The 23,615-nt window shown below is 56.0% G+C and overlaps 1 protein-coding gene across 4 annotated transcripts; it reads right to left on the bottom strand.

Moving 5' to 3' along the window:
* Positions 1–725: 725 nt before the first annotated feature.
* TTLL10 (tubulin tyrosine ligase like 10) lies at positions 726–21,892 on the bottom strand. Of its 4 annotated transcripts, XM_060199830.1 has the most exons (16): positions 21,568–21,892; positions 19,815–19,977; positions 13,680–13,782; positions 10,660–11,051; positions 10,154–10,234; positions 9,962–10,082; positions 9,574–9,692; positions 9,379–9,502; positions 8,725–8,796; positions 8,314–8,399; positions 8,034–8,205; positions 7,361–7,532; positions 7,033–7,173; positions 3,289–3,405; positions 3,040–3,133; positions 726–2,243 (listed from the first exon to the last, which is right to left on the bottom strand). In XM_060199830.1, exons 3-16 carry the CDS (start codon positions 13,703–13,705, stop codon positions 1,729–1,731), a joined length of 2,232 nt encoding a protein of 743 aa, XP_060055813.1. In that variant the 5' UTR covers positions 13,706–13,782; positions 19,815–19,977; positions 21,568–21,892; the 3' UTR covers positions 726–1,728. The 4 variants fall into 4 exon arrangements, with proteins under 4 accessions (XP_060055813.1, XP_060055816.1, XP_060055814.1 ...); XM_060199833.1 differs by lacking the exon at positions 10,154–10,234; XM_060199831.1 differs by lacking the exons at positions 19,815–19,977; positions 21,568–21,892 and adding an exon at positions 14,272–15,092.
* Positions 21,893–23,615: the final 1,723 nt, after the last annotated feature.

The following is a 23,615-nucleotide window of genomic DNA, read 5'->3' as shown; positions in this document are numbered from 1 at the left end:
TCAGGAAGCCTGGGGCAGTGTTTTCTAGAGATTCAGGGCTGCTCCAGAGAGCTTTCTCAGGGACATAGACATTCTAGGGGATGGGATATTTCTAGGGGCTGTGATGAGTAGCTGTATTGAGGGGCATAGTCCAGGATGCCAGGCTTATCAAGGGGGCACCAGCCTGCCCCACCTCCATCTTGGGGCCTCTGGCACAGAACCCTGCTGTGTGTCCTGGTCCCATCTGCAGAGAGCCTCTTAGGGGGTGGGGTTGAGGAGTGCCCAGGATGGAGGTTGCGGGTGGGGGGTTGGGGGGTAGGGGGCCGATTGCTGAGCCAGAGCCCAGCTTTGAATCCTATGCCCTCTGCAGGTGAAGCACTGCTGAGCTCCCTCACCAGCAGAACCCCATGACAACTCGAGATGTGGGGAGAGGGAGAGAGGTGGAAGAAAGGGGGAATGGGCAGGCAAGGGCATGTGGGGACATGTGTCAAGCCACCCCACTGGGCCTGCCACCAATCCTGTCATTAAATATTGGGGGAGGGGGACAGCTTTTGACCTCCAGATGCCCAGGTCCTCCAGGTGTTCCAGACATCCCTGACTTTCTGGTGCTCGAGCGCTCCCAGCTCTCAGCTCCTAGCTCTGTTTGTCCTCTGCCTGGCAGGCAGTTCAGTGCTATGGTTTTGGCAGCAGCTACAAGGAGCCAGAATGTGGACTCTCAGGGCTGGAGAAGATCCAGAAGGAACAGGTTCTCCAAAACTTTTTATTCATTGACATCATGCTCCCAGGGGCAGGCCATTCTGTCCCCAGGGATCACTGCAATCCCTTTGCACACAGGGAGGATGGTCACAGCAGGGGGTTCTTTGGGCCACTCTGAGGTCCACTGATTGCAGAGCTAGGGCCCGTGTGTGCTGAGATGGCATGGCAAAGAGGGGTCACAAGGTGAATGGTGGTCTGGGTGCCTGCAGGAGTGGGGTTTTGCAGGCACAGATGTGGGTACACCCTCACACAGAGACCTCCAGGCCGGCTGGGAGGGGCCTCATGGTTCCTTGGCCGGTCTATGCTGAGGTGTGCACCTTGCCTCTCTCCTGGAAGCGGGTGCAGGGGAACTACGGGGCCAGGCCCTCTGAGTGTGACAGGGCAGGGTGACCCGACTCCCTCCAGCCCAGCTCCCTGGCTGCTTACTCCCACGGGCTGGCTTGGGGTGAGGTCTGTCGCCCTCTAGGGGAGCTGTGGCTGTGATGACCTTGGTGGGAGTGGAGGCGGTGGGGAGCCAAGGCACCCCAGCCCCCACCCTCGCTCTCTGTAGGGGTATTTTCTGAGGAGCCTCCGAAGTTTGCTGCCGCCTTCTTGGGCAGGGATTCAGGTTCTTTCCTGGGGGACAGCAGCCAACCACAGAGCCCAGAGGTGGGGTTAGGAGGTTCACAAGGGGACCCAGGTGCTGGTGGGCTTTCGTTTGGAGAAGGGGTCTGTGGGTGGGGCAGGATGCTTAGAATAGTAGAGGGGGGGGTTTCGAAGGTCCATCGCCCCTTCCTGCTGCTCAGTGAATTCCACCCCTTGCCCCACACCTCCCCAGGAACAGGTGCCAACCTAGGAGGGAGGTTGCAGGGCCCAGGGCACCTCCCCTCCCAGAGTCTCAGGCGCAAAGGGGAGACTGGGGTGTTCTGATGAGGGGGGTTTTCCACTGTAGAGGCTGTGTTTGTAGCAAAGTAACCTTTATAGGTGCCATGGGCACAGACACTGTGGACGCTGCTAGGAGCCCCTGTGGTCCAAGCTCTTGCTCTCCTTGTCTGCGGGGCCTGGGGAGGCCTCCTCCCGTGCTGGGTCCTCTCTGCCTGGGGCCTCTGACTTCAGGTCCCCCCCGCCGTCGAGGCTGTGGGCACAGTCGAGGCTGTGGGCACAGTCGGGGCTGCAGGAGCCATCCGGGCTGTGCACGCTGTCGGGGCTGCGGGCAGGGTAGAGACTGCGGGAGCTGTCTAGGCTGTGTGCAGCAACAGGGCTGCGGGTGCGAAGCTGGGGTCGCCTTGGAGGTGCAGGCCGGTACACCCCGGGCCTGTCTGCAGGGAGCATGGGAGCCGAAGGGAGCGCGGACTCGGTGGAGGCCCTGGGCACCGGAAGCTGGCGGAGGAAGCCCCCGCCGCGGTAGCCCCCCAGGCGGGGCCACAGGTCTGCCTCCCCATTGTGCAGAAGCACGAAGCGGCGTTGCGCCAACAGTGGCAGCATCTTCTGGCTGCGTACGCTTTTCTGGAAGGTTTCCAGCGCCAGGTCTGGGGGGAACAAAAGGAAGGGGTTAGAGAAACACAGTGTGTGGTGGGGTGGGGGGGGCGGGGCAGCAGGTGCTTCATTGGCTTGAGAGCACACAGCACCTTGCAGGAGGACTTGGGTTTGAGCCCCGGGTGTTTACAGGGGGGAAGCTTCGTGAGCTGTGAAACAGTACTGTGTTGTGTCTTCTCTCCCTCTCTGTCTGTTTCTCACCTTTAAAAATTATATTGTGTATATATATATATATTATTATTTTTATTGCCACCAGGGTTATCGATAGGACTTGGTGCTGGCACTATGAATAATCCACCACTTCTGGCAGCTTTTTTTTTTTTTCTCTTTGCTTCTATTTTGTTTTGATAGGACAGAGAGAAATTGAGAGGGGAGGGTGAGATAGGGAGAGAGAAAAATAGACACCTGCTTCACCACTCACAAGGCCTTCCCTCTGCAGGTGGGGAGTGGGGGCTCTAACCCAGACCCTTGTGTGTGGTAATAATGTGTGTGCTTAATCGGCTGTGCCAACACCTGACCTCCTTGTTTCCCACCTTCTATTTTAGAAAAAAAATGAAGTCACCGGGAGGATTGGAGTTGTTTAGGCACCAAGTTCCAGCTATACATCCCCCCAAAGACACATACACAAAGAAGGGGGAGGAGGAGGAGAAAGAGGAGGAGGATAATGAGAAGGAAAGAAAGAGGAGCAGAGGATACGTTTCCACTATATCATTAGGAGGTATGAAAGCTGGGTTTGTGAAGATCTGAACCTGGGGGGCAGGTGGGCAGTGAGGGGCTGTGGAGGCTCACCTAGGGTCTCCACCACCACTCCTGGAATCACCTCCTTCAGGACCTCACAGTTTGTGTGCAGGGCTGGGTTCGAGTTCATCTCCAGCAGCCACACCTGGGTGAGAAGGGGGATGGGATGTGGCTGAGGCCCAGGCCCCACCAACCCCGAGGTCTCTGTACCAAGTGGACTGTATCTTTGCAGGCCCAGAGTTTAATCCGGGCTGGAAGCTGATCACAACTCCCCACCTCCCCAGTGCCCCTAGAATATACCTTGAAATTCTCGTCAATCAAGAAGTCACAGCCAATGAGGTCGAAGTAGCCCAGCTTGCACTCCAGCTTGGAGCGGACGGCCAGGAAGCAGTGGACCATGATCTGCTGCATCCGCTTCTGGGGAGGGGCAAAGCTGTGGCCTGCAGGCCCTGTTTGCCTCCCAGCCTAGGTAGCACAGCCATGCCCTCGCCTGCAAGGCCACGCCCTCATCTTCACAGCCACGCCCTGCACTCATGGCTGTGCGTGTGGTCTCCCTCCCTCTCCTTCTCCCCCTCCCCCCCTCTCCTCCTCTCCCTCTCTCCCTCCCCTTCCCCTCTCCTCCTCTCCCTCTCTCCCTCTCTCTCTCCTCCCCTCCCTTCCTCCATTCCTCCCTTCCTTCCTCCTTCCTCCCTTCCTCCCTTCCTTCCTTCCTTCCTTCCTTCCTTCCTTCCTTCCTTCCTTCCTTCCTTCCTTTGTTCTTCCTCTCTTTTCTTCACTGGGACTTCACAGCTCTGGGCTGACATTCTCAGAGAGACAGAGGGGCAGTAGGGGCAGATCTGGGCAGGTGAGAAACGTTTGGGGTTTGGATAAGTAGAGATAAAATGGATTCTGAAAAATTATCTTTTTTTGGCCATCAGGGTTATCGCTGGGGCTGGTTGCCGGCACAACTGCAGCACTCCAGGTGGCTAATTTCTTTTTTAAATGGAGGGTGATAGAGACAGAGAAGGAAAGATACCACAGCACACCATTCATGAGGCTTCCCCTCTGCAGGCATTCTTTTATGGTGACTTTAAAAAAAATTTTAATTTATTTTCCCTTTTAATGCCCTTGTTGTTTTATTGTTGTAGATTATTGATGTCGTTGTTGTCAGATAGGACAGAAAGAAATGGAGAGAAAGACAGAGGGGGAGAGAAAGATAGACACCTGCAGACCTGCTTCACCACCTGTGAAGTGACTCCCCTGCAGGTGGGGAGCCAGGGGCTCGAATCGGGATCCTTACGCCGGTCGTTGCGCTTTGTGCCACCTGTGCGTTACCCACTGCGCGACCGCCCAACTCCCCTATGGTGACTTTTTAAAAGTGAAGTAACAGTAAATATTTTCTCTGACTACAATGGGATAAAATAAAAAAAGAACAAAAGGAATACTGGAAACTTAACAAATGTGGAAAATGAAAATAGATTTCACAATCTCTTATTATACAGAGAAAGCAGTACTTTGATGGGCTGCCTGGCTGAAAATGCCTGTATTAAAGAAAATAAGGGAGTCGGGCAGTAGTGTAGTAAGTGCACATGGCACAAAGTGCCCTGGCTTCCCACCTACAGGGGGGCCACTTCACAAGCGGTGAAGCAGGTCTGCAGGTGTCTTTGTCTTCACAAAGACAAAGACACCTTTCTATCTTCCCCTCCTCTCTCCATTTCTCTCTGTCCTATCCAACAACGACGACATCAATAACAACAATAATAACTACAACAATAAAACAAGGGCAACAAAAGGGAATAAATAAATATTTTTTAAAAGTTATAAAAATAAGAAAAATAGGTGCCAGGTGGTGGTGCACCTGGTCGAATATGCATGTTCAAGGACCTGGGTTCAAGTTCTTGGTCCCCACCTGTCGGGGGAAGTTTCATGGGTGGTAAGCAGTGCTGCAGGTGTCTTTCTCCCCTCTAAATTTCTCTCTGTGCTATTAAGGACATGAATAGGAAAGGGATAAAAAAGGGGGTAATTTGGAGTCGAGCAGTAGTGCAGCAGGTTAAGTACACATGGCCTGAAGTGCAAGGACCTGTGCTCCCGGTTCCCCACTTGCAGGGGGGTCGCTTCACAGGTGGTGAAGCAAGTCTGCAGGTGTCTGTCTTTCTCTCCCCCTCTCTGTCTTCCCCTCCTCTCTCCATTTCTCTCTGTCCTATCCAACAATGACGACATCAATAACAACAATAATAACTACAACAATAAAACAACAAGGGCAACAAAAGGAAATAAATAAATAAATAAATAAAAGGGGGGTAATTCAGATTATGAAAATCTGAACTTTTTTTTTTGCAAGGTTATTATCAAGGAATTGAAAAGAGCAGTTAAAAAGTAACTTGTTAAGGGCCAGGTAGTGGCGTGCCTGGTTGAGTGCAGGTTACAATGAGCAATGATCCAGGTTTGAGCCCCCAGTCCCCACCTGCAGGGGGAAAGCTTCACGAGTGGTGAAGCAGTGCTGCAGGTGTCTCTCTGTCTCTCACCCTCTCTATCCTTCCCTTCCCTCTTGATTTCTAGTCAGAAATATCTATCAGTAAATAAATAAAGATAATAATTTTTTTTTTAAAAAAAGTAACTTCTAAGCGCAGGACCTGCAGCCCCAGGTGCCTGTGTACTAGGATGGCACTCCGGCTGCTCTCTTTCCCTCTCCCATGTGAAACTCTACACATGCAGTAAGTGGCTCTAGGCCAAGGAGACAGCACCATTGGTAGTATAACAGTCTTTTATGCCTGAGACTTCCAGGTCCCAGTTTCAATTCCTGACACTATCATAGGCCAGAATTGCACAGTGGTCTAGGTTAAAAAAAAAAAAAAAAGTAAAATAGGGAGTCGGGCTGTAGTACAGCGGGCTAAGCGCAGGTGGCCCAAAGCACAAAGACTGGCATAAGGATCCCGGTTTGAACCCCGACTTCCCACCTGCAGGGGAGTCGCTTCACAGGCGGTGAAGCAGGTCTGCAGGTGTCTATCTTTCTCTCCTCCTCTCTGTCTTCCCCTCCTCTCTCCATTTCTCTCTGTCATATCCAACAACAACAACAACAACAATAATAACTACAACAATAAAACAACAAGGGCAACAAAAGGGAAAAAATAAATAAATATATAAAAAATTTAAAAAAAAAAGTAAAATATGGAGCACCTAGTTGATTGCACTTGTTATCATGCATAAGGACCTGGCCAGTTTCATATCCTCACTTCCTACCTGCAGAGGGAAACTTCGTGAGTGGTGAAGCAGTGCTACAGGTCTCGGTCTCTCTCTCTCTCTCTCTCTTCCCTTGCCCTCTTGATTTCTCACTATCCTATCAAATAAAAATAAGATTGGCCCATGAGGTGGTGCAATGAATAAAACACTGGAGTCTCAAAACATGAGGTCCCAAGTTCAGTTCCTGGGAACACACATACCAGAGTAATGTCTGGTTCTTTCTCTCTCTTGTCCTATCTTTCTCATTAATAAATTAAAAAAAAATAAAAATAAGATATATATTTTAAAAATAATAATAATAGGTGGTCCAGGAGGTGGTGCAGTGGATAAAGTGTTGAACTCTCAAACATGAGGTCCTGAGTTCAGTCCCCGGCAGCACACGTACTAGAGTAATGTCTGATTCTTTCTCTCCCCTCCTATACTTCTCATTAATAAATACGTTTAAAATATATATATTAGAAAAAAATAGGGGGCTTGGAAGTGTGCTCACTCAGTAGAGCATACATGTTACCATGCATGAGACCAGGGTTTGAGCCCTCGACCGCCACAAGGGAGGACCTACAAGAAGGGAAACGTCACAAGCAGTAGAGCTGCCTGGGCCCTGGGATCAGCACTTCTTTTAAAGGAGAAGGGTATGTCCCAGCACTAGTGGTGAAACTGCATAGCTTGTGAGGGCACTGAAACCCCGTGCATGGAGCTTTGGGATGGTGGAGCCACAGGGACACAGGGAGTCCCAGCACTCACACTCAGCACAGCCCCAGCCCGTCCCATGTCCCATCCCCACGAGCCTCCAGGGGTGAGCTGGCCCCACTGGGCAGCACTGACCGTGAAGGTGGTGAAGACCCAGTCTCGCGGCAGGCCCTTGGTCTTCCGGAAGTTGTCATTGATATAGCGATTGAGGTGGTCCATGCTCCACACTGTGTCCTCCTTGAGCAGCACGTAGAGGGGGCTCTTCTTCTGCATGAACTGGGGGCATGCAGGCTTGAGGCCCTCAACTCTACATGCCAGCTCTGGCCCCCACTCACCTCACCTTCTCCCAGAGGCCCTCAGCCACAAGCCCTTCATGCATCCCCACAGCTTGCAGTTGTGGCTCCTCTGTCCTCTGAGGAATGTGGGGGGCCTCTCCCCTCACCCCACTGAGGGCAGCCCCTACCTGGTTGGTCAGGTGACCACTGAGGTCCCTGGAGTGGGGGTCGTAGGGATTGAGGGTGAGCCGGGCATAGCCGTGGCCAAAGAAGACCATGTAGGGCATGGCACAGGCGATGAGCAGGTAGGACCGCACGTCAAATTTCTTCCCATCTAGGAGCAGTGGGTTCTGGATGTACCTGGGGGCACTGAGGCTGAGCACCTTGCCTGGCCCATGTGTGGCCCCCAGCTGAGTGGCAGGGAGGCTGGCCCTGGACCCTCCCTTTAATGCTGGTTGTCAGGTCATCAGCTCTCACTAAAGCTTGGAGGAAGCAGGGAAGACTGCCTGGAGGAGGTGGGTGGCTCAGGAGGGGAAGAGGAGGCCAGCTGGAGGAGCCATGCTGGAAAGGGAGGGTGACGGGCAGCAATATGGCCAGCATCATCTACTCTGAGATCAGCCCTGAAGTGAGCTGGAGGGTCTGGACCCCGCCCAGCGGCAGAAGAAGTGGCAGTGTGTGGGGGGAGCAGACACCTGGAGGTGTGGTGCCACTGGGTACCTGGGTGGGGAGCAGAGAAACAGCCTGCCTAAGCCCTGCCCTGGCCACCCCACCTCTGCTGACCACACAGGGACACTACAGCCTCCCTCGGCCAAGGACCACCCCAACCCTGCACCCTTCTAGCCCCGGTGGCTTGGCTGAGACCTCTGCACCACCCGCGCCTGGGGTGGCCGGCAGGACAGCCTGCGGGCGGCGGTGTCCTCCTCTGAGCTCTGTGTCCTGGCTTGCAGGGCAGAGGCCTCCTCCTGGGTTCGCAGCAGGAAGATGCCTTTGCCCTGGTTGGAGGCGGTGGGTTTGCAGATCCAGAGCTGGGTCTCTGTGAAGGGAGTGAGTGGCCCTGAGCCCCAAGTTTGGAGCCCTGGACCTCCTACCTCCTGGCTCCCTCTGGTCAGCACTCAGACCCCAGTGCCTCGCCAACTCTCACCATCAAACAGGGTAAAGAAAGCTTCTCTCTCTTCCTTGACATCCAGGCGGTAGGTCTCAGGGAAGAAGTCCTCCATCCTCAGGGCCCTGGGTGGGAGCAAGAACATGAACAGCTCTGCCTAGGCTCAGAGGGGGTATCTGGGGGGACACTGGCTCAGCCACTTTCTCCCTGCAGCTTCAGTGCCCTCTATCCCCTGCGGGGGACCTCCCTGCCCTCTCTCTGCACCGTCTTAGCTGGTCCTGGCCATGAGGCTCCTACGTGCGGTGGTGGTGTTGGTGGGGTCTATGCAGACCTTATCTTCAGGCCCTGTCGAGCCCCTGGCCTGGGTGGCCTTCAGCCCTTCCCTCTGCCACCAGACCTTTCCACTTTGCACAGTGCCCATTCCCACCCCTGGGAGTCCAGAGTGCCTACCTCTGAGGGCAGGGGCGCCCTGGGCTGAGCCATGGGGATTCCTCTGGGGCAAGTGCAGCATCCTTCCCAGACCTGGGGGCATAGGGGTGTAGCTGGATGAGGGTCTGGGGGGCAGGGTTTGGAGCTAGGCTGTGTCTGAGGGGAGTGGGTGGGTGGGCAGGGGCAGGTTGCAGGAGTTTCCTGCAGGAAGCATGCCAGAGTTGCTGGCACATGTGGTGGGGAGGAGGGAGACAGAATGTGTGGGGAGATGCAGCCTGGTGGGGGGACTGGGTGCCGGGTGGGCATCACTGGGAGGCAGGGTGGATGGTGGTGGATACTCCAGAGGCTGTTGCAGGTGCAGGTGCAGGTGAAGGGCAGGTGTGGCAAATAGTGAGCAGGGAGGTCCTGGGAGAGGTCCTGGGGTAAGTGGTGAGTGGTGTGCATTAGGAGCAGGTACTTGGCTAAGTTGATGAGTGGATGGGTGGATGGTGGGTGATGGAATTATGAGTGGTGGGTAGTGTGTGTGGTGGGCACATGAGTGGGTGGGGATGAGCAGAGTGGAGGTGGGAAGGGAGAATAGTGTCCATGGGCGCTGAACTAGTGTCTGGGGGCTGTGTGTGTGTGTGTGTGTGTGTGTGTGTAGGTATTGAGAGGACAGGAGGGTAGGCAACTGACCTGGCTTGGGTGCCCACCGCCCGGGTGAACCTGCTGGCCCTCGAGTGTTCCCGGAGGGCGCTGAGCAGCCCGATCTTGGTGGTCAGGAGCTTGTTGTTGGGCAGCTGGTAGAGCAGTTGCTCACCTGGCGGGACAGAGCCCAGGCAGCTGTGGATCTGGCCAGCCCCCCCAGCCCCACTGCTGTGCCCCTGCTACCTTCACGGAAGGTGTAGTAACTGTCCCTGCTCTTGACCTCACACCACTTGAGCTTGTAGTCTTCCCGCCGGCTGTCCTGGATGCGCTGCCAGCCCTTGTTCTTGCAGTAGGAGCTGATTCTGTAGGCACAGTCATGTGACAGGGCTGGGCCAAGGACAATGTGGCAGGAGGCCTGGGGCCAGGGGGACCTGGGAGCAGTGAGGTTGGGGGATCTGGAGTTCATAGGGACCTGGGGCAGTGGGGCAGGGGAAACTGGGAGCCTGGGGGCAGGGGGACCAAAGGCCCTGAGGGTCCCGGGGGGGTTGGTGGCTTAGGAAATGTGCTGGGGCAGGGGTGGCATGCAAGGCCCCCTAACAACAGAGCTGAGCAGGATGTGAGCCCAACTCACATTGAGGCCCCGTTGGTTCCTCCGATGTAGAAGAATGGGCCCTGGCTGGTGCTGGGCAGCTGTTTGTCCCCCTCCTGCAGGGTGGCAAGGGCCCTGGCAGACTCATCAAGTTCCAGGGGCTCTGTGGGAGGGGGTGGTCAGGGGCTGTGGGTGCTCCTCCCCACCCCCTCCCCCACTATTACTTGGACCCACCTGCATTTGGGTCCAGTTGGCTGAGCAGCTGTGGCCCCCCCCCATCTTTGCTGCTCCCCATCGGCCGCTCATGGGCCCAGCCTGCAAACAGTGGGTGAGCTGGGCATGAGGAGGCGCCTGCTCTTCCAGTGCCCCTCCTCCCACACACATCCTGGTGTCTGTCTCAGCCTGACTCACAGGCTGGGGCCTCAGGGAGAGAGGGGCAGCCTGGGTGCTCAGGGCCTCCCTTACCAGTACAGGAGGGGCTCAGGCAGGAGGCTTCTGCCCGGGACAGACATGACATGGGGACATAGACTGAGGGCCGCGGTCACAATATCCATCATGACCTCATGGATGACCTGAGGGGTGTGTCGGGCATGGGAGATAAGCTGGGCCAGGTGCAGGCCTTGGGTGGCCTCAACTGGACAAGCATCTGCCCTCCTCCCTCTCTGTGCCTGTCTGTTTCCTCACCCCAAGTTCTGGGGACACAGCCATGGGCTGGGGTGGGGGCAACTGGCTTCATTCACCTGGCACCCGGGGGCGGCTTCCCCGAACTCCTGCACCGCTGGGGCGTCTGCCTCTCCTGGATCCCACTTGGGTCCTAGAGGGTCCTCGGCGATGGATGAAGCGGGCATGGCCACAGGGCAGGGGCATCCGGGCGACAGGGCAAGGGTACCTCCGGGGAGCCTCTGCAGCCCCTCTGCTGGGCCTTCCCGTGGCCCGAGACCTTAGCCTTGGCCCTGGGCAGGTGTTCAGGCCCACTCTGTAGGGGGAGAGCCACCCTCTGGGCTCCAGGGCCTGGATCCTGAGTGCGTAGGGGCTGGGAGGGCTCGGTGGCTGGGCCGCCTCTGTGTCCTGTTCATGCCGGCCATGGGCTCCCTTGTGGGGACCGTGTGTCCCATGTCGCCGAGCAGGGCACCTGTGTCAGCCGGAAGGAGGCTGCAGTCAGGCCTGTAAGGTTGCTGTCTCTGAGGGTGGGGGGAGGTGCTTGGGTGCTGGTGCTGGAGGACTCTGCTTCCCTTCAGCACCTTCTTGGTGCTGAACACGTTTTAGCTGGTTCTCCACAGGCCCTTCCCAGTGTTGGGGCTGCTTGGGGGAAGGACTTTGCAGAGGTTTGAAAATACAAGCTGGGAACGAAGGATGCCGGGGGAGACAGGACACCCAAAGGTCCTGCAGGGCTCTCTTATCCCAGGCAGCAAGTTACGGGTCCCTCAAATTGTTAAGAATGGCCTTTGGCAAGCATAAACCTATGGGACTATATATCAAATTAAAAAGCTTCTGCGCAGCAAAAGAAACCACTACCCAAACCAAGAGACCTCTCACAGAATGGGGGAAGATCTTTACATGCCATACATCAGACAAGAGGCTAATAACGAGAATTTATAAAGAGCTTGCCAAACTCAACAACAAGAAAACAAATAGCCCCATCCAAAAATGGGGGGAGGACATGGAGAGAATATTCACCACAGAAGAGATCCAAAAGGCAACAATGAGATACCACTTCACTCCTGTGAGAATGTCATACATCAGAAAAAGTAACAGCAGCAAATGCTGGAGAGGTTGTGGGGTCAAAGGAACCCTCCTGCACTGCTGGTGGGAATGTCAATTGGTCCAGCCTCTATGGAGAACAGTCAGGAGAACTCTCAGAAGGCTAGAAATGGACCTACCCTATGATCCTGCAATTCCTCTCCTGGGGATATATCCTAAGGAACCCAATACACCCATCCAAAAAGATCTGTGTACACATATGTTCTTAGCAGCACAATTTGTAATAGCCAAAACCTGGAAGCAACCCAGGTATCCAACGACAGATGAGTGGCTGAGCAAGTTGTGGTATATATACACAATGGAATACTACTCAGCTATTAAAAATGGTGACTTTACCTTTTTCAGCCGATCTTGGTTGGACCTTGAAAAATTCATGTTAAGTGAAATAAGTCAGAAACAGAAGGATGAATATGGGATGATTTCACTCTCAGGCAGAAGTAATTTAAAAAGAATCCCAGTTTTTACTTTTACTCGATGGTAAAATTGGTTGCTCTTGTATTTTATGAAAAAAATGATTTTTTTTAACCTTCATACATAGAAGCAAAAATACTTTAACTGCTGTAAACCTTCAAAAAGTTAATAGAAATGAGATCATACTGGTTTGTTTCTTATTTTGATTGGAGAAAAATTTAATTGCTGCATTTCGCAGTGACCCATTTACATGGCATTCTCAGCTTCGACTGCATAAGAAGAAATATATGTGGTGAAATGTTGGGAAAAAAAAAGAAGTTGAAAAACAAGATCAGAAGAGTAAACACAAGTAGAACCTGAACTGGAATTGGCATATTGCACCAAAGTAAAAGACTCTGGAGTGGGTGGGGGGAAGAATACAGGTCCAAAAAGGATGACAGTGGACCTAGTGGGGGTTGTGTTGTTATATGGAAAACTGGGAAATGTTATGCATGTACAAACTATTGTATTTACTGTCAAATATAAAACATTAATTTCCCAGTAAAGAAATTTAAAAAAAAGAATGGCCTTTGGTATACAAGAGGACACAGTGGCAGGCTGTGGACACAGTAATGGGGACTGGGGGCTGACCACCACCATCCAGCTTCTGCCTACCTCAGGGCTGGGGGGAGCCCCACCTCCCACTAAGCTCCCAGCACCTGGCAGCAGGTCTGAGCAGCATATGGGGGTATGGGTAATCAGGATGCTGGCCTTCAGTCACCCCACAGAGCTCTGAAGTGAGGGTGCACAGGCTCCATAGGCATTGGGGGGAGACCTCAGGTGTGAATATACACAGACATGCACAGGCTCATGCAAACTCACAGGTGTACACATATACACACTGAGACTCACGAAGACACACATAACCTCACACAAAGTCACATACATACATATACACATGTACACTGAGACTCACACATGTGTGCATGTGTATACATAGAGACATGCACTGTCTGACAGATACACGTACATATAGGCTGAGCAAAGTGGCAAAGGGGCTGGCAGAATGGGGGGGACTGAGAGCATGTTGGGGAGCAGGCAAGTGGCTCCCCTCAAAAGAGGGCTGTGCCAACCAGAGCAGAGAACAGTCACTAGAACTCATGATGCAGGGGCTGGGGCGGGGGAGGGGAGGTGATGGTGGTGCAGAGGATACAGTCCAACAAAACAGGGAGAGAGATGTGTGGAGGACATGTGTGAGGGTGGGCTTGGCACACTCACTGTGAGGCTGTGAAGGTGGAGTTTACACTCAAATGTGTGATGATGTGAAGATGGTGTTTACAAACTTGACAGGCAGGAAACCATGAAGGTGGGGTTTATACACTTACATGTGTGTGAAGCCATGAAGGTGAGGTTTACACGCTCATATGTGTGATGCCATGGGGGTGGTGTTCACACACATGTAAAACCATGAGGATGGGATTCACACATATGTGAACCATGAAAGTAAGGTTTACACATTTAAATGTGAAGCCATGAAGGTGGGGTATACACACACTCACAATGCCCTGAAGGGGGTGTGTGCATATTGTGGTAGGGCTGGGACACTCACATGTGCGTTGCTTCCCTGTCACGCATATTAGCTGCCAGAGGCTGGTGGTGGCAATGGGCGGGCACAGCTCAGAGGCCTGCAGGCACCGGAAGGCTGACCAGCTCTGCGGGAAGCAGTGCACAGGGTCAGGGCAGCGTGTATAAGCTTGTCTGCACGCCCACAGCCCAAATCCATGCTTGGGACCCCTCCAGCCAGGTCACCAGGAGGCAGCCACAGTGGATGGGGCCTTGGGGCTTTTTTTTTTTTTTTTTTTTGCCTTTTCTGTTACTACTTCCACATAAAGAGAAGGCCAAGTCATATTGCTCAAGGCCTCTGGTGGCACAGATGAAGGAAGGGGAGTTGTATGAGGAGGTGGGGGGGGGGGATGCAGGCTGAGGTGGCAGGGGACAGCTGTCCCAAGAAGGCCCCTGTTGAGGCTCCTGCACCCTCTCTCCAGCAGATGTGACGGTGAGCATGGACAAGGCCTTGCACACAAAGGTGTGTGACAGGCAGCATGAGGCACGGGGCATGAGCTCTATTAAGGCCCCAGCTCCAGGCTCTCCAGGGGGACAACATGGCTCTTGAGGACAGGGCTATGGGAGGAGAGGGTTACCTGGTGAGGAAAGAAGCTCAGCAGGAAGCCACTCTCTGGGGTGGATTGCCAGCCTCTTACCAACCTGGAGGAAGTGTCCAAGAAAATGAGTTGTCAGCCTCTAGCACTGCCACCCCCCCAAACACCAGCCTGGAGCATCACGGGTTCATCACACCCTGCCAGGGTGGTGCCTCCCAACCAAAGCCAGGCCTCCAGGAAATACTCTCTGGAGTCTCTCTCTGGGGGCTGGTGCTGGGAGACAGAGCTGATCCAGCCAGGGGGCCCAGCACTCCTTACCTGTGAGGTCCAGCCAGGCTACTCTACCCCTACTTTCTGCTCCTAGGTGGAGTCCCGCGAGGACTGAAGGAACTCTGGGGGTGGGGGACACAGGGTGGCAAGCCCCAATCCTAATGCCAGCCAGCCCCTTACCTGGCCAGCAAGCTGGCATGCGCCCTCTGCCCAGGGGACAACAGTGGCCACCTGGCAACCATCTCCTGGCAACCACTAGCCATTGGCTTAGGAGGGCAGGGGCTGTGGGTGGCTGGCAAGGGGCCTGACTGGGCAGAAGGAGTCCCACTGCCTCTGAGTCAAGGCTGGGGTCACTGTTCCCCCAGAACCTCAGTCTCTTCCAACCCTTCCCTCCACTACATCCTGACTCTAGGACCTGGCCCTGTGTAAGTGCACCCATATCTGAGCCTCACATGGTCTTCCCACCCAAGCCCAGCATGTGGTGGCAGTGACACAGGTCTCCCAGCTGGTTCTGGGAAATGTAGGTGTTAGGCTGTGCCTGGGTGGCTTCATATGGTCCCATTCCCTGTCTCCTTCCTTCCCTCACCCCTCCGATTCTTATGTGGGTTACAAGGGTCTCTCTTCTCAGGGTGCCTTCATCTGCTTCTGCAGGGTGGGGGGAGGAGGGGGCGGGTGGATGGTGAACCCCCAAATATGCTAATTTCTGGGGCCAAGATGGGATGATGTGACCATACTGGAGGAGAGGTTTTTGCCGGATGTGAATGAAGCTCCCTCCCTCCACTCTGGAAGCTCCCCTCTTTTTTTGTTATCCCGAACTGAACTACCAGTTCTGCTGCTGCTGCTTCAGGACCCTTTGTGAGACCCAATTAGGCAAATTCTCCCTTTCAAGGGCTCCAGGAGCTGCCCTTGGCTTTAAGGGTTCACCTTGCTTTTGTCTGGAGCACCCTGGGGTACTTCCTGCTGCCGCCCCCGCCCCCCCCAGTGCCTGGTATGTGCCTGTGACAGGTGGGAGCCCTACCCAACTCCCCACTCCTCTTCTCCCCGTCCTGAGCCCAGACTCTAGAAATATCTGCTTTGTCCTTTCGCCCATTACATTCAGGACCCAGGTTCCTTGGGGGTTCTAAGTCCAGCTGGTCGCCTTGTTCCCTGCAGCTGCCACCTCTCACAGACTGGGAGGTACTTCTCCCTGCCTGCTTCCTGACTGCACTGACATGAATACTTTGTGGCTGGAGACACAGCGGTGTGGGTATCACACATCACTGGGCAGGAGGGGGACCAAGTACTGGCCAGCACCTGGGGGCAGGGGCAGGATGGAAGCCTCTTCTCTTCACCAGGCCAGGCCCACCCACAAGGGTGCCCTTGCCCCACTCCCCAAGCTCTGTCACTGGGCCTTCAGGCTGCCCCTGTGGCTTTGCATAGCCTCTGCTGGCTCCACAGGCTTGTGCTTGACCCCCATGCTCACCTGCTCCATGACAAGCCCTGCTCTGAGTGCCACCTCTGTCCCTCCCTCCCCAGGACAGGCCTTAGCAGATGCATTGGGTGTGTGTGTGTGTGGGGGGTGGTGCGTGGCGGGAGGAACTGGTGACAGAGGAGCAACAGTTGGACTGGGAGCAGGTCTGGGCTCTGTCCTGGGTCCCTCTGTAAAGCCGTGAGGCATGTGTGGAATCTCAAGTGGAGGAAGACACTTTGGGGAGTGGGAGCAATCATGAAGCTGCCGGTGGGGTCAGCAGCTGGGAGCCTGATTTGGAGGACAGTTTTAGACTGAGGAGGACAGCTAGATGGACAACCAGATCAGGATCTGGGGTTTTATAGTTCCCTCCCCCACCCCTACCAATGGTGGGCAGTCTGCCCGGTGCCTGGAGAGCCCCCCTGGGCCTGTGGGTGCCAGACAGGGGCTGTAGAGGGGTTGGCACTATTATCAGTTGCATGTGGCTTCCTCTCCTTGGTTTGGGGTCCTGGGGCTGCTTCTTTGCTTCTTCCTTCTCCTCCATGACCTGGTTCAGGCCACCTCCCTAGAGAAAGTTTGGGGGTGGGGGGGTGGGACTCAGGCCCCTCTGACCTGGTAGCAATGCCAGCAGAAGCCTTGACTCCCACACTTGGGGTGTGTGGGTGCTCTGTGGGAGAATCCAGTATAAGGAGAGAGTTTCTGTGGGTCACAGGGACACCCCTACTCCCACCCCAGTGTAGCAGTGGGGCTGGGGGCAGCTTTGGGCACATTCTGGGGGGACACTTGGGCTGGTGGCCTGGGCAGGCATGTGGTGAGGAGCTGTGGTCAGCGGCGACTGGGCCGTGGATGGACGGCATTACCAGACAGTATTAGACAGCAGGACGAGATCTAACCATGTCTGGTAAGACGCCCATCAGCCGGCGGCTTGGGGCCTTGAGGGGGACCTGGCTCCATGGTGCTTCCAGAGTGATGCTGAGGCCCCTGTGACATGGGGACTCTCCTCAAAGCAGGTATCTTGGGCTTTTCTGTGTCTGAAAGCCCCCCCCCCCTGCCCGCAGAGGCCTGGCATCTGGCTGGTGGCTCCCTGGTCTTCCCCATCACCACTTGGGAGGATTGTGGGGAGGGCTCTGGGCAGACCCTGCCCTGCCCTGGGTGCTCTGTGGGTGCTTGCCACTGCTGCATCGCTTCTTAGTTGTCCATTTGCAGCATCATGACTAGGATTGGGGGTGGGGCTCCCCTGGCTGAGCCTTGCTGGGAAGTGGGGTTCCTGGGTTGGAGATATGCTGTACACAGGTCTGGAGGCCTTGGACTGGCTCCAGATCAGAGACAAAATACTGGGCAACTGTCCCGGCTGATTTCACGCAGGGAGAAGGAAAAGCAGCTGAGAATGTTTGCTGCCCTGTGGGATGCCAGGGTACCTCATCCTTCCCCACCTCCTTGTTACAGAGCAGTATAAGAAAGTGGATATATGGCCTCTGTAGGATTGTGGGGCTCATCCAGGCTCAGGGGGGTAAGTGGACTGAGCACTGGGCCTCAGAGGTGGCATTCATCCCTGTTTCTGCCATCCATCTGCAGAGCTCCAGTCAGCTTGGGCTGTGGGCTGTCTGGAGATGGAGCCTGGGTCCTTGGGTACAGGGTCCATGCTGCTGTGTTCTCTCTGCTTGCCTTCACGATCAATTCTGTGGGAACCCCAGCACAGCAGGGTGGTGCCCCAAGGACGGTGCGAGAGGAGATCTCTTGGGGATCCGGTCACCTGAGTTCCAGGAGGGAGGGAACTAGGCGGGCTGGTGACCTGACTGTGGGCAGAGTCATGTCTCAGCCCAGTGCTGAGACAACCCAGAGGTGCCACGTCTCTGCCCTGGCCCTGGCCTGTCTCCGTCGTCCTTGTACAGGTGAGTGGTGGGCCACCTTTGAACATCGTTACCAGACAGTGTTAGAGTGAGCGAAAATCCAGCACTGTCCGGTAAGATGCCCACAGAGGCCCCATGCAGGGAGGATTGGTGCCCACACCCCCAAACCCCCTATACTGCCAGAATTCCACAGGGCAACTGACCAGGACCCTGGGGGCTCTCCGCCCCGCCCCCCCCCACTTTGCTGTTGCCCTGGGTTTAGCCATACCCACCAGGCAGGCCTGTCACCTGCCAACCCAGCCACCTAGGTGGCTGCCTAGGCTTAGAGCAGATGCAGAAAGCCTTTCACTCTGGGAGGGTAGGGGTGAAGGAGTTCCCAGAGATGTCCAGCCTTAGGGGAGGGACCTGCCCCTGCAGGTAGCACCCCACTTTCCCAAGACCTTCCTGGACCCCCTCCCACAAGCCAGGACAGGATAAACCTTAGGAAACCTGTGGGAGAGCTCAAGAGGAAGGGTCTTGGGGTACCCTGGGGCTGGTCAGGGAGGGCGGCCCATTGCTGCGTGCAGGGCCCCGCCGTCATCATTACCAGGCAGTATTAGAGACCAGACACCATCCAATGCTGCCCAGTAAGATGGCGGTGGCCGCCCCGAATTGGGTCTTGTGGCCGCCCGGCTGGGCTCAGTGACAATGGTGGTGGGTAGGGGGAGAAGGGGCCTGGGAGGGAGGGGACCCCCAGGGGGACCTTTGTGTCTGACCAGCAGGGGGCATGTGGTGGCCCCATGGGGGGGGTGGTGGCAGAGCAGGGGTTGGTAGGGCCTGTGGTGTATGAGAGACCAGGACCTCAGCCATAGCCCCTTGGAGCCCCTGGTGTGCGTGTCCTTTCTGTGGCTGCTGCAGGGACAATGGCCTCTGTGTCCTGTGTGGCCTCTACCAGCCCACCATCTAACCCAGCCCCCTTCTGCCCTTGTCAAGGGCACAGGGAGGTGCTGGGTAAAGATGGGCCAGCTGTAGCTCTGGGGGCGGCTGGTGGGAGGCCTGTAGGAAGTGAGGGGAGCAGCCTCGAGCAGCCTGTGCCCATGGGTTCCTGCAGTCTGGGTTCTACCCCAAACCCAGGTGTGGGACAATACCTAGGTGGTTGTGAGGACACCTATCCCACCCCACAGAATAGGAGTATTGGGGTGAGGTCAGAGGGGCTAGCTCTGGGGCCCCATTCTGCTCAGAGCTCACACTGAATGCTCTGTATAGAGCCAGTTCCCCGTCCTGGGGAGCCTGAGGGATCCTGTCAACTCCATGTCCCTTTTCTATCCCTGCATAGGCAGCTATGGGCTAGGAGGCTGGCTGGAGCAGCTGTTCTGGTTTTCTAGCACCTTCCATGCACAGTGGGTCCAGGGAGGGGCCTCTGGTGCTCCCCCAGGTAGGTTATCCCAGCAGGTTGCTGACCACAACAAAGGCGTGTCCATGTCCACCCCTGCACTCCAGGCTCAGCCAGATCCACCTGGTTCTCTGGAGGCCTTTCTCAGAGGACCTGCCCCAAGATGGTCCTCCCCAACACCTCTGGCCTCTCCTAGCAGCATATCCCACCTCCACATTTTTCTGTTTTTTCATCAGAGCACTGCTCAGCTTTGGCTTATGGTGGCGTCAGGGATCAAACCTGGGTGGGCCCTTCAGAGCCTTGGGCATGAGAGTGTGCTAGATCCCTGCCCTACACCTCTCTTTTCAAGATCTGTCCTGTAGCCCTGTATCCTGAGGTAAGTGACAGCTTGGGAGTGTGTGTGTCTTGCTTTCATATCTGAGGGAGATTCTAGGCCACAGGACAGGCTGGCAGTCATGGCTGGATAAGGAGACATGGGCAGTGGCCAGAGTCCCTGCCCAAGGCCAGACCCCCATGATCAGACTGGTCCCCCTAGTGGACTTCTGTAGCTCAGGGTCCACATGTTCCCATGTGATGAGCCCTGGCGATCTCACAGACCCAGAGCCAGCCCAACCAGAGGCCGGAGGGACTGCAATCCTGTTCTCACCTAGGAAGCAGAGAGGCCCAGACAGACAGCGAACACACAGCACCCAGAGGTCAGGCAGGCAATAGCTCCCACTCTTCTGGAGGTCAGGACCTGCAGCCCTCAGGACAAACAGAAGCACTGCAGGTGGGGGCACCTGGGGCTTGAACACCACTGGGCTGACTGGCTGAAAAGAAAAGTAAAAATGAGTGATCACTGTGTTCCAGGGTGGGAGAGGAGCTAGTTTGGGGGTCCCCACCAGGCTGGGTCAGGAGGGAGGGTGGGGGAGCCCTGTGGGTCCCCCTGGGCTTGCAAACATCCCACCCAGAGGGGCTGCCTCCCTACCCCAGGGGGAACGTGATCCTAGATCCCAGTAAGCCCCAGATCCTGGTAAGCGAACTTGCCAGTTAACCTGCCTGACGGGCCTTAATCAATGGTGAGGGCCTCACTGAGAACAAAGCGCTGAAACCCAACCTGGGCGGGTGCCGGCTCCCAGGTCTGGCCTGCAAGCCAGGCAGGCGGGCGGGGGCGGGCGGGCATTTCGGGCGGCAGCGATGTGGGAGCTTCCGCCATTTCCCCACCAGCTTGGGCAGCTGCGATGCTAGGCATCAGAGCAGGGCCAGACACCCAGGTCCTTAGGCTCCTGAACCCTCCCCAGACTCAGCTTGCAAATAAGGTCCTTGCAAGCCATCAGTTCCTGCCCCTGTTTACAATTGCTTTGCATTTCCATAAATGCAAGCTTCTTTGCCTAAATCAGTGAGCTGCCAATTGCCTGAGCACCTGGCTAGGTTACTAAAAGAAAACAAAACAAGAATCGACCTGGTTTTCCCAGATGCTTAGCTCAGAAAGGCCTAAGTGCTCCCCATGGATTAATTACAGTGCAGAGCGCCTATGCCCTAAGGTTTTGCTCGACAAGAACAATGAGCTGGAAATTCTGCCTCCCAGAAAACGAGCCTTCGGTCCCGCCGGTGCCATCTCACCTAAACTTTGAAACTGTTTCAGCAAAGGTCCGTGATTTGGACCATGAAGGCTGGGGGTGGCTCAGGTTCAAAGCCGGCCGGTCAAACATTACCAAAGCAGGCATTTGTGTCGCTACACACATTCTATGTTGGAGTAAAGAGTCTTGAGAGTCGACTTTGGACCTGACCCAGCCCCAGTACTTGGCAGGGAGGAGGGCAGCCCATGCCCCAGAGGAGGTTCCGGCTGTGCTGGCACCATGGGCACAAGCGGGCCAGAAGCTGCATCCGGCCACATTGGCTAAGGCTCTATGCACCCCTCACTGCACAGGCAGCCAGTAAAGTCCAGCTCTTTCGGAACCTCTCACCCCCCTGCCCCTAGTTCTAGGACCCTTGTGACTTCCTCACCAGGAGTTCCAGGAACTGAGACAACTGTAGATGGCTCAGGAAAGGGCTTTTTAGAAGGTTCTGTCGCCAGGCAGAAGGCAGAAACCTTCACAGTTGGAGACCTAGAGATTCCCCCCACTCCCATGTGTAGGAGTCACCCACCTCCTAGCTCAGGTTGCTGGGCCTCCCAGTCTTGGCCTCTGTACCCCACAGCCCAGCAGCCCAAGATGGCTCCCCAGGCCCAGCCATCCTTCTCCAAGAGGGGAAGTCCTGCCCTATCCTGAGCTGACTCCATGCTGGACCTGGCCACTTCCCAAGTCAACTGTCACTGCCAGTCTCTCAGGCCAGTAGGGCTCCAGGGGGACCCTCAGCCAGTCCCCCCACACACAATGAGAGCAGCCTCCAGGGCACTGGCAGCCTTGCTCTCGCCTTACCTGCCCCGACAGGTCCCACCCCAGGAGGGTGGGGGCCACTCCCTGCCCAGACAGCAGCTCATCCGGCAAGTCTCTGCGCCTAGCCTGCCCGGCTTGGAGGGGACATCAGAGAAGTGGAGGCACCAGTCACCTCAGTGCCTGTGGGCCTGGCTCTGGCCCAACCTGACCCAGCCAGGTGGGCCAGGAGGATAGGTCCTCCTCTTGAGGTGCCCCCAGCCCCCAGAGCAGGTAGGCTGGCGGCAGGCAGGGGAACAGGAACAATGGCTGGTGCTCTGTGCAGGCAGGGCCGGCAGGGAAGAGGCTGTGTGAACCCAGCCCGCCTTACATGTAGGGCCTCACCCCGCCCCGCACAGGTGCCTGCTCCCACCAGCCAATCTGTGAGCCTCCCCCCTACAGGTGTGTCCCCCGGGCTCCCATAGGCCAGGAGGGAGGCAGCAGGGTGACGCAGGGGGCGGGCAGCCAGCACATTCCTGCCCCCCTTCACAGGGGCCCAGGTGGAACAAAACCAGACCTGGAGTCTCCGTGAGGGACGAGGAGCTGGGGAGCCAGGAGCAGTGGTGGGAGGAGGCAGCCACCAGCCACCAGCCCTTGGCCTGGCCTCCCTGCTGTCACTTTCAGCACACAAAGGGCGGAGCTGGGCCCCTGGCAGTGACCCCAGTAGTGGGTCTGCCCTGATGGTGGCTCTGCCCCTCATATGCCAAGCCCACCCCTAGAGTTGAGAGGGGGGGCCCAGAATTTATGCTCACATGCCTACATGCTGGGGGTACTTGCTGCAGGTTGGGTACCCCCTGGATTCCCTGACAGCCCATATAGCAGTAGGTGGAGCACCCCATTTCAGATCTGGGGTTCACTTTGAAAACCCTGGGCTGAGGAAGGGTTTTGGAGGAACGGGAAGGCCTGACTGCAGAGCTGAGAGAATGCGGTGAAGCGGGTCCCTGACAGATCTGCCTCCCAAAGACTCCCCCTGCTACCCCCACCCCAGTAAGGTGGCAAAGCCCCCACTGAAATGACAGGCACCCCAGTAATTAACACCACCAGTAGGCAGGTCCCACAGGGCCAGCTGTTTTCCTGGCTGAGCTCAGCCTGGCCTTGCCCTAAATGACTGTGCTGGGGTGGGGAGTCTCTTAGGTGAAGCCAAGCTCCCCCCCCCCCATAAGCAGCCAGGGGCTGACCCTTTGGTGGGCAGTATGGCTAGAGGCCTGTTCAGGGAGCTTCTGACCTGCCAACTTCTAACTCCTAAGGATTTTAGAGGGTGCAGCACCCCAACTACCTGTGCCCACTGGGTGTTTGAATTTGTGGGGGTGGGTGGGGCTCACCTAGGGGTGAGCACACAGGTTTTAGGGAAACAAACCCCTAAATGTAGCCTTTGGGAGGGGAGAGAAGGGGCTGCCAGCCACATACTCACTCTGTGAGCTCATTAAGAGAACCAGGGTGTGCTGGGTGCTGGGTGCCACAGCCTGTGTCCCTGAGCCCCCAGGGCTGAACCTCTAGGCACTGAAGTGTCTGCCTCAATCTCCCAGACAGGGCTGTAAATTGAGGCTGCAGGGGGTGTTGTTGAGTGTCACTCCCACCTGTGGAGGAGAGTAGGGGGCTGAGGCACTGCAGATACTTCGGCCTGGGCACTGGTCACATCTGTCCTCATGCCCTGTCCTCCCCTATGGCTGGCATGGAACAACCATGAAAGCCATAAAAGCCAAAGCCCATGAAAGCCATGAAAGCCAAAGCCCACTGGTCACAGGCAACCTCAGGCTCTGTAACAGACAGGAGTCTGGGGCCAGGTAACGACTCCTTTGGCAAAGGAGCTTCACCATACATGATAGCCTGGGTACCAGTCCCAGCACCATGCACAAATGGGGGAGCGATATTTCTCCTCTTGTTCCTTTCTGCCTCTACCTGAAATTACAAAGGAAACAAACAAGAGAATCTACCAGGAGCAGTGGAATTACTCAAGCACAAAGCCCTGGTGCCCAGAAAGCAAAACAAAAGAAACAAAAGAAAAGTGTTTACCTAGGACCACCCAGACCACTGGATCTGGCCTCTCCTGAACT

Source organism: Erinaceus europaeus, chromosome 10 (genome assembly GCF_950295315.1).
Source record: "Erinaceus europaeus chromosome 10, mEriEur2.1, whole genome shotgun sequence".
Taxonomy (NCBI): Eukaryota; Metazoa; Chordata; class Mammalia; order Eulipotyphla; family Erinaceidae; genus Erinaceus; species Erinaceus europaeus.
The sequence above is the reverse complement of the archived record's forward strand: the minus strand, read 5'-3'. Positions and strand labels throughout refer to the sequence as shown.